The sequence below is a fragment of the Epinephelus moara genome, chromosome 5, assembly GCF_006386435.1.
Source record: "Epinephelus moara isolate mb chromosome 5, YSFRI_EMoa_1.0, whole genome shotgun sequence".
Classification (NCBI taxonomy): domain Eukaryota; kingdom Metazoa; phylum Chordata; class Actinopteri; order Perciformes; family Serranidae; genus Epinephelus; species Epinephelus moara.
The window spans coordinates 27,124,006-27,136,480 of record NC_065510.1 but is presented as its reverse complement, the minus strand read 5'-3'; the positions used below and the strand labels follow the sequence as shown (position 1 = coordinate 27,136,480).

Genomic DNA, 12,475 nt, shown 5'->3' with positions numbered 1-12,475 from the left:
ACTAGTCGTCTAATGGCTCTAAATGACGACTATTGATTGACTAGGAAAATTCTTGGTCAGGGGCAGCCCTAGAACAATTACAATTTTTCAATATCCAAAATCTAAGATGATATCGAGTCTCATAAAACATTATCAATATTAAATCAATATATTGCCCAGCCCTATTCTACAGGGTCTATAACTAATTCTTGGTTATATGGAGTATATGAAGTTATACTTTTTTATATATAAATCTGTGCTGATCTCAAAGACATGACATTTATTCAGTTTATCTTTGATACTTTTCCTGACATTCCATGGCTTTGACCCTGGTCTGAAGATAAGCAGAGATATCGAACATTAGGTCTGTATTATCTGCTGGAGGTTAAATTGAGCACACCGGTAAGAAACTTAATTATCATTGTGGGAGAGGAACGGGTCAGGAGCAGGCAGACAGGCAAAACAAAGACAGGGGAAAAATGACAAGAGTGAAATTAAGTGCAAAAAAAAGAAAAAGAAGGGAGGAAGTTGTAAAGACAGAAGCGACGAGAAATGAGTTTAGGTGCTGGTGAGCAAGAGAGAGAAGGAGTGAATATGAGACAGAGAGAGAGCAGGGCACTTTGGTTCTCAGAAGACAAATTAGCCAACAGACTCCCGGCGCTGAACTGCCCTGAACTCCAATTAAATATTTAACCCTGTCATAACTACACTTCCCCCATCTAACTGTCTGTCATATACTCACACCTAAGAGGACAAAGGGCTCAGTGGCTTCAGATATCAATGAAGCAATTTCCTTCTTACTCTGGTTTAGGAACGCAGCCAGTAGAGGGCGTACGTAAACAGTTTCTCTCATTTATATCATATGTATTATTCTCGATCATATTTTTCATAAGTCTAAAAAGGAGTAGGACCTGAAGTGCAAACCTGTCAAAAATGTGCAGTTTGGAAAGAAGTAAATATCCTTCCTTAATGCTGACTGTGATAGTCTTTTTACCTGCGCTTACCTTAATGACCATGTCATGTAATCAAATAAATAACCATTCAAATATATTAACCCTTGTCAAGTATATCTCAGTTTTATTAGCTCAATCACACCAAACAGAGTGGTTTCTATGGTACATAAAATAACTAACTACCTAATTACAGCTGAAGTTGAGCCTTTTATGTGCATGCACTTACAGTGTTCTGTATTAATGTTTTCTGGACTAGTCAAGATTTATGTCTCCTAAAATGCTGTGGCATCCATGTTCAGCACCATCACAGGTTTACGGTTATGATAATGTGTTGGACAATGGAAAGTGGATGTAACTGCCCAGCCCTGTTTCACTTAATATGAGCGTAGTACAAGCTAATGAGGTAATTCAGTACAAGGGGGTCTGTAAACGTGTGTTTGAGTTGTTAATCTTACCCAGCACCTCCTTCGATGGCGGCAAACTGAGGCCGAGGCTAGAGGCGTGCATACTGGAGTCGTCTTGTGAATGGACCGTAGTGCCTCCGTCCTGCAATGAACGCACGAGTTCCCTGAGACGTGTCACTTCCTCCCGAAGAGCCTCAACATCCTGCTGGCGCTGTTGCTTGGCAACAGTGGTAGGGTTCATTTTGAGGTGGAGAACTCGGGTTTTGACTGGATCATAGTCTCCCTGTGATAGACAGAAACATAAAGACAAAGACCACACGTTCATCAGTTGTACAGTTTTTTCTTTAGAGTTCTTTAACTTGAGTGGAATAAAATCTTCTAGTCCAAACTCTGGTCTCAAGCTTTTTTGAAATAAAGAAATACAGAGATGACATACTATTAATAGTATTTGATAGGTAGTAATAGTGCAGACATCTATACAGCAGGGTCCATGAGTCCTCCACCCTAACTCTTATTTCATCATGTGCCAATAATGAATTCCTTGTGAAGTCAAATGTCTGAAGCAGCATTACATGCACTTCTAAAGCAGGTAAATAAAAGGCAGTTAGTAGTGACTTAAACACACTTTTGAGAATTCAGATGTATAAGGGGGCGGCACGCTGGTGCAGTGGTTAGCATTGTCGTTTCACAGCCAGTGTGGTGAGGAAGCTCTGTGTGGAATCTGCATGTTCTCCCTGTGTCAGCATGGGCTCCTCCCACAGTCCAAAGACATGCAGGTTAATTGATAACTCTAAATTGCCTGTAGGTGTGAATTTGAGCGTGAATGGTTGTTTGTCTCTATGTGTCAGCCCTGTGATAGTCTGGTGACCTGTCCAGGGTGTACTGAGGCAAGCGGTTGTATAGCCTAAGCTACCATAAGCTATTTTATAGAGTTTCCTTTAAGTAATATGGTCGGAGTGTATTTGAATTCCCTCTGGAAAACTGTAACACAGTGTATAAGTCTAGTACTTTAATTATGAAAGGTAAGAATAGAAGGAGTGGATCTGGTACGTGTTGCCTTTGTCAAGGTTAAAGAAGTAATAACGTTTGCAGTCTTGGTTCGGGCTACGGAGCCTCCATGTTGTTGTTTAATAATTATCTAAAGTATAGGTGCAATGTGATTGGTAGATGCCTTTACTTGCTGTGCAAAAGTCAACCCAAGAAGACCTTGCAAAAACCTGAAGTGTAAACACAGTGTTTCCCAAAGACTTCAAATCTATGTGTGGCCGTAGCTGTGTCTGTGTGTGTGTCTGTGTCCCCTTGTATCATGGTGTGTCCCTCTCTAAGTTTTTTGCAGGTCCATGGACTTGGTGGTGCAGAACTACACTACATCTCTTTTTCCTCTGCAACAGTTTTTGGAATTTGAGTTGCGGGGGAAGAGAATCGATCGGCCGATCTGATGAGAGCTGATCAGATTGATGGACGAAAAGAGGAGCTGCTGCACAGGTGAGTGAAAGCAAACTTTTAGACCCAATGCAATGGATGGTTAAGTTTCGAATTGTTAATATTCCAACAGCGCTCCTAGTAAACAGTCCAGCTCCAAAAATAAAAAAGTAATACGTGGTGGTAGATGTTGGTATCATGGCAGTCCGACACAAATAAATTAATGCATGGGAAACCCTTTTATAGCTAATGTGGCTATTTTCTCTTGGGTATTAGGGGTGTAAATCACCAGCTTCATTACAATACGATATTATATCGATTTGTTTGGATGACGATACGATGTTTGCCGATATCACAAAGTCTGTCACAATACGATTTTGATTCGATTCGATTCAGGAGCCTGCGATCGATATGACGCGATATCATATGCCCATCTAACACAATCATTTACATCAACTCACAAAAACAACTAGAATATGATTTGACCATTTTATTTCTGAGCACTGTTTGTTGTTTGAGCGGAGGCGCCCTTGCCCAGAAATGGTGACACAGACGTGCTATGTGAATTTCAAAACAAATGTGTATCTTTAAGATGACGATATGGATCGATGTTTTCATTTTCCATCGATATAATCGGATCGTTAATCAATGAATCATCAACTTTATACATTCTAAAAACTGAAAATAATTCAAAACCCACACTTCTTTGTGAAAATCTTGTGCATCAGCCATTCATCTATTACATCTTCCTCTGCGTATGGACTTTGTTGCTATTCATACCACATACCTTGACTACCTGATGGTAGATTTGTCGTTTTTTTTTGGGTAAATTTAACTCCTAATCTCAGAGAATGTCCAAAATATGAACCAGGTTCTTGATGATTTTATATCTTGGTGCGATGAAGCTTTCCTCCAAATCAATGTTTCTAAAACAAAGGAGATCTGTATAGATTAAAGACGACCCTCCCCAGTTCCTCAGCGTAGTGTTGTCCACAGCCAGCCAGTTGAGCTGGTGACCAATTATAAATATCTAGGCACCATAATTGACAGCAAGTTGAAATTTGATGTGAACTGTGAATTGCTGTGCAAAAAAGGTCAGCAACGGCTCTTTTGAATTGCTGTGCAAAAAAGGTCAGCAACGGCTCTTTTGTCTGAGGAAGCTCGCCAAATTTCAGGTTGATAGGACTTTCAATGAAAGCACTATAAAACATTTTCATCAGTCAGTTATTTCCTTCTCCATCATTTGTTGGTATGGAAACCTTGGTAGCAAGGACAAGAACTCCTTTGGGAGAATTGTACGGGTAGCTTCTAAAATACCTGGGGTGAAATTCAATAGCCTGGATGACATTTTTAACAAACAGGTGCTTAAGAAAGCGAAATCCATTCGTATGGATGATACTCATCCTCTCAGCCAAGAGTATAAGCTGCTTCCCTCTGGCCTGCGCTTAACTGTCCCCCCGGCCACTAAAAACAGGTATAAGTTCTCCTTTGTGGCTACCTTCATCCGGGCTCTAAATGCCACGGAGAGAAGGAGGTAGTTGCTGCTATATGTTTATGTATATGTATCTGTGCTTGTTCAACCTATTTACTTATTTATTTATTATCTGGATTAGTTACCTGTCATGCGTTGAACAACGTACACTTGGCTTACCTGTTGTATTTTGCTGCTCATGCCTGTGCGTTTTATGTTTTATGTCCTTTTTTAATGTGACTTGTGTGATTATGTCATCGTCTGCTGCAAACCAAATCGCCCTTTAAGGGACAATTACTAAAGTGAAGTGAAGTGAAATAGACTGGTACTAGCCCCAACCATGACCTCTTTGCCCTAAACCTAACTGCCTCCAACCCCAATGCTTTAATATGACTTGTACTAGCTAATCACAGCACCCAGTGGGATCTATAATAACCAATGTGACAATTCTCACTTGTGTGCAAAGAGACGTTACGAATAATTCAACAAGTAACTGATTATTAAAGCAGTTGCAGATACGTTTGTATTCTGTGTACTCTGTTGATAAGCACATCAATTAATGGACTGTATCAGCTGTAAATGACTGCACAAGGTCATTCTTTGTTGAGCTGCATCTTCTGTCACATCAACTTTGTAAAGTAGTCTTTAGATCGAATTCATTCATTCATTGGTAGTCAATTCAGGTCCATCAGGTCTTGGTTTGGATGAAAAAGAACACTGGGCTGAAGAGTGTTTTTATCCAAGACAGAGTCTCCCCTTGTCCTCCCCAATGGACTTTTTTTGTATTGATCAAGTAAACAGCATTTGAAGTTCTCAAACATAATAACAGGCCTTTAGAATATGAGTGCTGCACAAGGCTACAGAACATGAAACACCAGATACGGCCGTACAAGAACTGAAATCATTCATTGTACTTACGCATTTCTGTGAAGTGTGGTAAAAGCACGGACATTGGCAGAAAAGCCTGAACAGACTTTCAGAATCAAAAAGCCAGGAAGAGTTTTATGGAAAGCATCAGAGAGTGTGTGCTGACTGATTCAGAGGAATAAATGGAGAGGAGATGAGAGGTGAAATGTGTGCACAAAAGTGCTTTACAAGAAATCAATCCACGCTTTCAGTCACAATGATTAAAAAAAAACCCCACTTGTACATTTTAAATATTACACACTCTGTTGCCAAGTGTCATTTAATCTTATATTTCTTTTTCCACTTTGCCTACTCTAGTTCTGCTGAAAAGATTTTGGATGTAAGATATGGCACTGTCTCCGTTCTCTTTGTACCACTGTTAGATCTGATAAAACACAAACAGGCTGCTTTTGTGATGCAAGTCTTAAAGCATATTTTTAGTAACTGTATGTTGTACGTCAGGTTACCTTATGACAACAACTGTGTTGCAATAGTTGGCTGAAAAAGGCAGCTGAAAAAGTCTGACTGTACATGGTTATGTGACAAAACAGCACCTAAAAAGTCAATGTACACAAATATATAAATCCTGCACAGTACACAAAGTAATTCTTATTCATTTTACAGGGAAACGCAGGGAACGCATGGAAATAGCAGTCCATCTATTAGTCATACTGTAATTGGAATGCAACTTTACAGCCTTTTGGCACACTGATTTTTCAGAAATATCCATTCATACAAGCAAACATTTTCTGGAAATGCATGGCATAAGTCAGGTTTCCATCCAAGTGTAGTGGAAATTTTAATCAAATGTCCAGGAAATCAGCAACACATAACAGTGGTCCAGCTATTACTCACACTGAATTAGAATTCAACTTTACAGCATTTAGGCACATTCATTTTTCAGAAAAAGGCACTGATGCATTGTGTAAGTTCAGTTTCTTTCCAAATGTAGTGCAACTTTTTAACATATGTTCACAAAATCAGCAATAGAAAATGCAAATTTCCAATAAAAGACTGTTATGTGAATATTAGGAGTCAAGCACATCGAGAGTAACAGCTGGTGGCGCTAATTCTCCGGCTGGGTTCCATTTAACCACCACAGAGGAGGGCGATGAGGCGAGTAATAGAGCGCGAGTCAAATATTCAATAGTGGAAAACCACAGGCAAAATATGATGGAAATATGGCATTTATGATTTATTTATGTATTAATTCCATGAAGGTTATGATCTCCTCATTGGTCCACACATATCTGATGTTTTCGTCTGCCACTATTTTTCGTCTCTTTAGTAAAGTGGAAGTGACAACAAGTCACATGCTTAATGTACATCATAAGTAATTCCCAAGTCTGTTTCTAGTGCGTTCCAGTACCCATACTACCATACTATTTAGTATGCCAGAAAAGGATTTAGTAGGTCCCAATATATAGTATGTCAAATGCAGTATGCCACAAAAAAACAGGATGTCCTACTGCATCCCGTCACATTTTGTGGTATGCAAGCCAGCATGCTATTCTTTGCTATTTTGACAAACAATCCTCTTTGCAGCGAAAGATACGTCACATCGACTGAGCCGCAAACAGTCGACAGCTTGACAGCTTGTTGACAGCTGTCAGAGGCCGCAATGACAGATGACAGCACATTAAAAGTGACTGTTGACTAGTCGATTAGTAATTACAGGAATATTGACTGTTTCAGTGAACAAAATAATCACAAAGATTACAGACAAAAAAGGACATGAATATATAATAATAGTAACAGAGTAGTGCATAGCCGATGTAATCTTACTGTCGTGAATATAATATCTTAGAATCCACAATGTATGAAGTTATTTCTTAAAAGTTAAAACTACATGAACTGTAAAGCAGCAACAGCAGAGCTCTCTGGGTTGATCTCCATCTCTAATGAACTCAGCAAACGTCATTTTGTTTTATCTTCAAGATAACTGAATGAACAAGAGGGTCAAAGTTCAGGGCCCAAGTTATGTCAAAGTAGTGTGTCCCGATTGTGTACATACTGCATGCAATAGTTCATACTTTGTAAGGGCAGCTGCAGTAACTCCTAAAAGTAATACAAAAAACTATGCAATTTGAAATGCAGCCTTTGCTTTTAATAGGGATGCACCGATCCGATATCTGGATTGAATATCGGCCCCGATATCATCAAAATAGATGGATCGGGTATCAGAAAATACAACCTATACCTGAGGCGATCCTTTCCCTTTAAATATATTGCGACGCAAGCTACGCCATACGTCATGGAGCAAAGGAGAGAATCTGCTGTGTGGAGGCATTTCATTTTATCTTAGGAAAGAACTGCGTGGTCATCAATGCCTGATGCCTCTAGTCTTTTCTGTTCTACATGTAAAGGTATATAGCTTTTTAGGTCAACCATGGTATCGGGTCAGTATCGGGTATCGGCTGATACTCAAAGCCAAAGCATCGGGATCAGTATCGAAACTGAAAAAGCTGGATGGGTGCATCACTAGCTTTTAATCGATACACTAACTTTTCCACCTCAGTAAAGCATAAAAACTTATTGCAATGTTTTGACTTTTTTCAAATTTCCAGCATCACCACTTTTATGCACAAATTAAAAACATGCATAAAAAGGTGATGGGATATATGTACAAAAACATCTAGACTCTCACAGGATATATCAGCAATTTGATGAGTCGCTTTGAAGCTTACGATCACATTTATTTGGTGCAATAAAAGGTAATGGTAATACTACATGGATGAAGCAGGTCTACTTGTGTGGGAGACGGCATTTGGAATTCAAACAAGTAGCTTTATTTTCAGCTTTCTGTATCTTAAGATATTTATTTTCTGTGTAACCTATGACTGCTCTGCTTTACCTAGCCTGCCAAAATCTCCTCTACAGAGGCTACAGGAGCATACAGTGAAGTTATGAGCATCAGACTGCCTACCTGCTTTATTTCCCAGTATGCTACTCTTTGCCCCCAGCACAGAGCAGTGTGGACCACAGCAGCAGAAATACCCTGCACTGATTCACAGCGAATGTAAGTATTTATTAATGTTCTGTTGTGTAATGTTGTGTTTTAACCTTAGAAACACATAATGTGATATTCAATAAAATCCCACATATACTGCCACAGTAAATATGCAAGCAATTAAAATAGTTTTACTGAATTTTAATAAACACATATCTGAAACCGAACACTGGCAACAGAGGTTTTCATAAACATTTCATTTAATCTTTTTGCCAGTATTAGATTTTACTACACAAGATTTCAGAGTAGAGCTCTATCTATCAAACTGACTAACACAAAATTACATAATACACGATGATTGCTAAATACAGACAGATGTTAGTGACAAGAGAAAACACAGCATTGGGAGCTAAGGCAAAAATGGGAATGTTGTTTCCTGAAAACATGATTTCCTCTTTTTCTTACTTTGTTTTTCCTCTGACTCTATAAGGTCTGGGTAAATGAGAAGAGTCTATCTTAGCTTAATGCCAATATAAGGAGACACACACAAACAGAAACACACACAACATGCACACACACCAATCTGAGCTCTTGATTACTGGCTAAATTAGATTCCATATGCCCCCAAGCGACGGTTGCCAAATAAACTACAGGCGTGTGGGAGAGCAAGAGGCAGACAAGGAGAAAAGGGATATGAAGATGGGAAATGGTGAAGGACATAGAAAAGAACACGATGAAAACAAAGAGGGCTGGGGTATCATTGCCTACAGCGTAAGGAAAAAGCAGCATGGATGAAGGGAAAAATGACTTGCACGCTTATAAATAACGCTTTGTATAATTTAAAAGGAACAGAGGGATTGAGCTTTCCAAAATGAGGAACAGAGAATGTGTGTATTTATATCAAAACATTTTCAACTGGACTGCACACACGTCACAGCCACATAAAGTCAAGGCTTACTTTCTTCCTGCGTAAATCTTTTGAAGTTGTACATCTGTAAATGGAGGGTTTATTCAAGGATGGCTCTGGATGTGTGTTGTGATAAACACCAAGAGAAAATGGAAGGGAGAGCCAGATAGTGTGAGACAGATATGTAGATTAGAGCTGTAAACCCAGCACAAAAAGAGGAGTAAAGTCCTCAAAACGCAGCCAACAGCTATGTGCTGTCAAAAAGCGAAAACTCTTTCAAACGTACTTCCTTAAAATTAGGTCAAGCTAAAGAAAATTAGAATGATTTGGCCGTGGAATTCATAGTTTACTTTTTGGATGCCTGGACTGAGCCGTGGGGCAAAGTTTTAATTGACTGCTCAACAGCAAAAAACAAAGGAAATGTATTTCTCCTTGGCATTACTGCACATCGCTTTTCGAGTGAGCCAAGAAATACAAAATCTTTTTTTAATTGGTTGAACTCTCCTCATATATAAAAATAAAGTGAGAAAATGGAAAAAGGCCATCCTCTTGTCTTCATCCATTTTACCGTCTGTGCAGAAAAACAGGGTGTGATGGACAAAAATGCAATCAAGCACATAAATATGATCCACTGACAAAGGGAAACATGAACTCTAAAAATTCCAACAGGGATAATCATCTTTCAAATGGAGAAAGGTATCATTAAAGGGGCTCAGAGCATATGATTTATCTAGATATGGCTCTAAACATGGAGATGGCAGCCAGCAGCTGATGGTGTTACCACCATAACCAGCACTGAACAGTGGCAACAGTACTGACAGAGCTAACAGTGCTAACCAGGAGAGATCAGAAAGGGTGGGTGCTATGCTTCCATAATGCTGCCACCCTGATATCAGCTGTAACTGCAGTATTAAGGGCAGTGCAAAGCAGCGGCTAGCTAGCCAGGTGGATACATTTCACAGCACATGCAAGTCTGCATTTGATGGAAAAAGGGGAAAGAGGTGCACTGTGTTCTTTATAAATTATAATCAAGTTCACCGCTGCAACATCAGAAAAATGCCAAATTGCCTGAGTTTCATATTGGATGTCTGCAAACTGCTTAAAATTACAGATGGTTTGTGTGTGCCTGTGTGTTGACATGCATATATACAGCCTACTCTTCAACACCGTATTTACAGTGCAGCAAGGTGGAGAGCCATTCTAAGTGCCCGAGGCTACATATCTCTTATTCATAGAACAACAATAACAACACATCTAATACCAGAGAGCAGGGTCTGTTATAAACAAGAGCAAGAGGCAGGGAGAGAGAGCAAAAGAGCAGTCGATCAAGAGCACGAGAGAGAGAGAGACGGGGCAGAGAGGGAGTAAGAAGTCCAGAGAACAATGTCTGTTTTTAACACAGCTGAACAAATCGCTCTCAAACATCCACTTACATACTAAATACAGTACCAACCACAGGGGACACATGAGTCACTGATGGAACAGGTGACACACTAATGCTGAGTGAGTGTGCAGGAGTGTGAGAGCGGAGGGGTACCATCAAAAAATAACGAGGAAAAACAAGCACGTACACACACCCTTAACCCCCATGAACTGATGGAGTGAGAACGGGGAGACACAGGACACACTGGAGAGGCAAACCTCTTCCACTGAGTCACATCACTGAAAACACATTGGAGCTCTATTGGCTTTTTAACGACTCTCCTTTACAAATGAGCCATACCTGTAACAAGGAACGCACAAGTGCTTTTAAAAGGATCGGTTCATCTAAATTACCAACAAGAAAACACAACTTACCTACTGGTAGTGACCATACAGATTTAAATGGTTAACTCGAAATTTATGGTGCTACCCCAATACAATGGGGAAAAATAGCAAGAAAGTCCAAGTAGAATGGGAGTGGGGAGTTGGATGGGTCAAACAAAACTGGACTTTCATCCAAGAGAATGCAGTTCATGTCCTGTGCGAAACCAAAAGTCAGTGTTGCCTTGATGTGATGTTACGTAAGAAACATTTATTTTAACCCAAAACAACTTTTTTCTTCCTCTTATTTAAAAACTGTTGAACAAAAACTTTTGGTAGCAAGGTCTGTGGAGTATTCAAAGTAAATGTCCAGTATGCGGGACACTTTCTGAAGGAAATGTAGTTGTTGGGTTATTTTGTAAATTTTTGCTGATTTCCATGTACAATAGTCTGAAGATGTGTTACAAAAGACAAAACATCATCAAGAGAGTGTGTACATTTCTTACTCAACTGTCATAATGTTCAACTTGTTCTCAGTAGGGCTGCCCTTTGAAAGTGCGGAGTTCAAATGGTCATTCGGAGACCCCACAGTCGACTGAGATAGCTTCAAGCCAAGCAGTTGGGTTTTTTTTTCTAGTCAGTGTGCTGTGTGGTGTACTTCTGGAGCCGTTTGGTCTCCATATTTTGCTGCAAAGAGAGTGCTCTTGACTTTCATGATACTCTTTGGAAAAGGGAGCAGAAGACAAAATGCATCAGCACAAAGGAAGAGAGATTCTGCACTGTAAGGCTCTGAGAACACATTATCCTCTCTCTTCTGCTGAGAAATGTTGAACTTACTGCTCACAGATACTTAGTATCACTCAATCCCTGGCTTTTGTTTGATATCTTGTGTTGACAAAAAATGTTGGTATACATTTCTAACCCATTGTTAGCTTGTTTGCTATATTACGTGAATGCTGCTGTCACACTCAATGTCCCACTGAGCCCGTTCAAACTTTAAAAATTTATATGGAAAAAAAAAACCCTGAATCAGCAAATATTCATATTGCACAGCCAAATCTGGTTCGACTGACATAATTCTGAGTCTGGTACCTTAGTTATACCTGGATCCAGTTATGTCCCTTGTTGTTTGCAGTGAATGTGATCCATTTCCCCCAATTTCTGGGGAAGGTTTTCCCCTTTCCCCTTATTTCATGCCAGTTCTGTTGCCAAAACTCTACAGCGATACAGGCTGCTTCCCATTACTGCCACTTCTGTTATTAAACCTAGATGCAATGTATGGCTTTCTTTGGGTAACTCATAACATAAATGCAAAAATCTTTCATGTTACAGCATACATCAACTGCACTGAGGTAGTGACAGAAATCTTAGATGCATGTAAACCCATCCTTTGAAGTAAACAGGACGGTGCTGTCTGCTGCTGTTTTAACAAAGCGCTCCGGGATGCTTTCGCTTCAAGTGTCTGTGTATGGCAGTTGTACTGCTATGAGAAGTCATTTCCAATTTGCTGGCAAGATTCTTTAGCTGCAGCTTGTTCTCAGGAGGAATCCATACTTTGACCAGGAGCAGCTTGCTCCACTCTGCCTTCGTGTTGTTGACAATGACAGTGAATTGCCTCAGCTCTAGTCCTCACATTTAGTCTATATCATCTGTGGGCTTGCTTATGGCAAAAGTGCATCAAGCAGCATGTACCTCGAAGAGTAAACTGATGATAACTGCTACTTAACAGTGTGATGTCAA

The 12,475-nt window shown here is 39.8% G+C and overlaps 1 protein-coding gene across 3 annotated transcripts in view; it reads right to left on the bottom strand.

Moving 5' to 3' along the window:
- Window positions 1-12,475, bottom strand: part of mad1l1 (mitotic arrest deficient 1 like 1) — a 75,667-nt gene that overhangs the window by 34,475 nt on the left and 28,717 nt on the right. For all 3 annotated transcript variants that reach the window (XR_007569969.1, XM_050044792.1, XM_050044793.1), the window contains one exon: window positions 1,388-1,619. Coding sequence is in view for 2 of the 3 variants with exons in the window: in XM_050044792.1 (XP_049900749.1) it covers window positions 1,388-1,619 (232 nt within the window). In the remaining variant the exon portion in view is untranslated. The remainder of the gene's footprint in view (window positions 1-1,387; window positions 1,620-12,475) is intronic.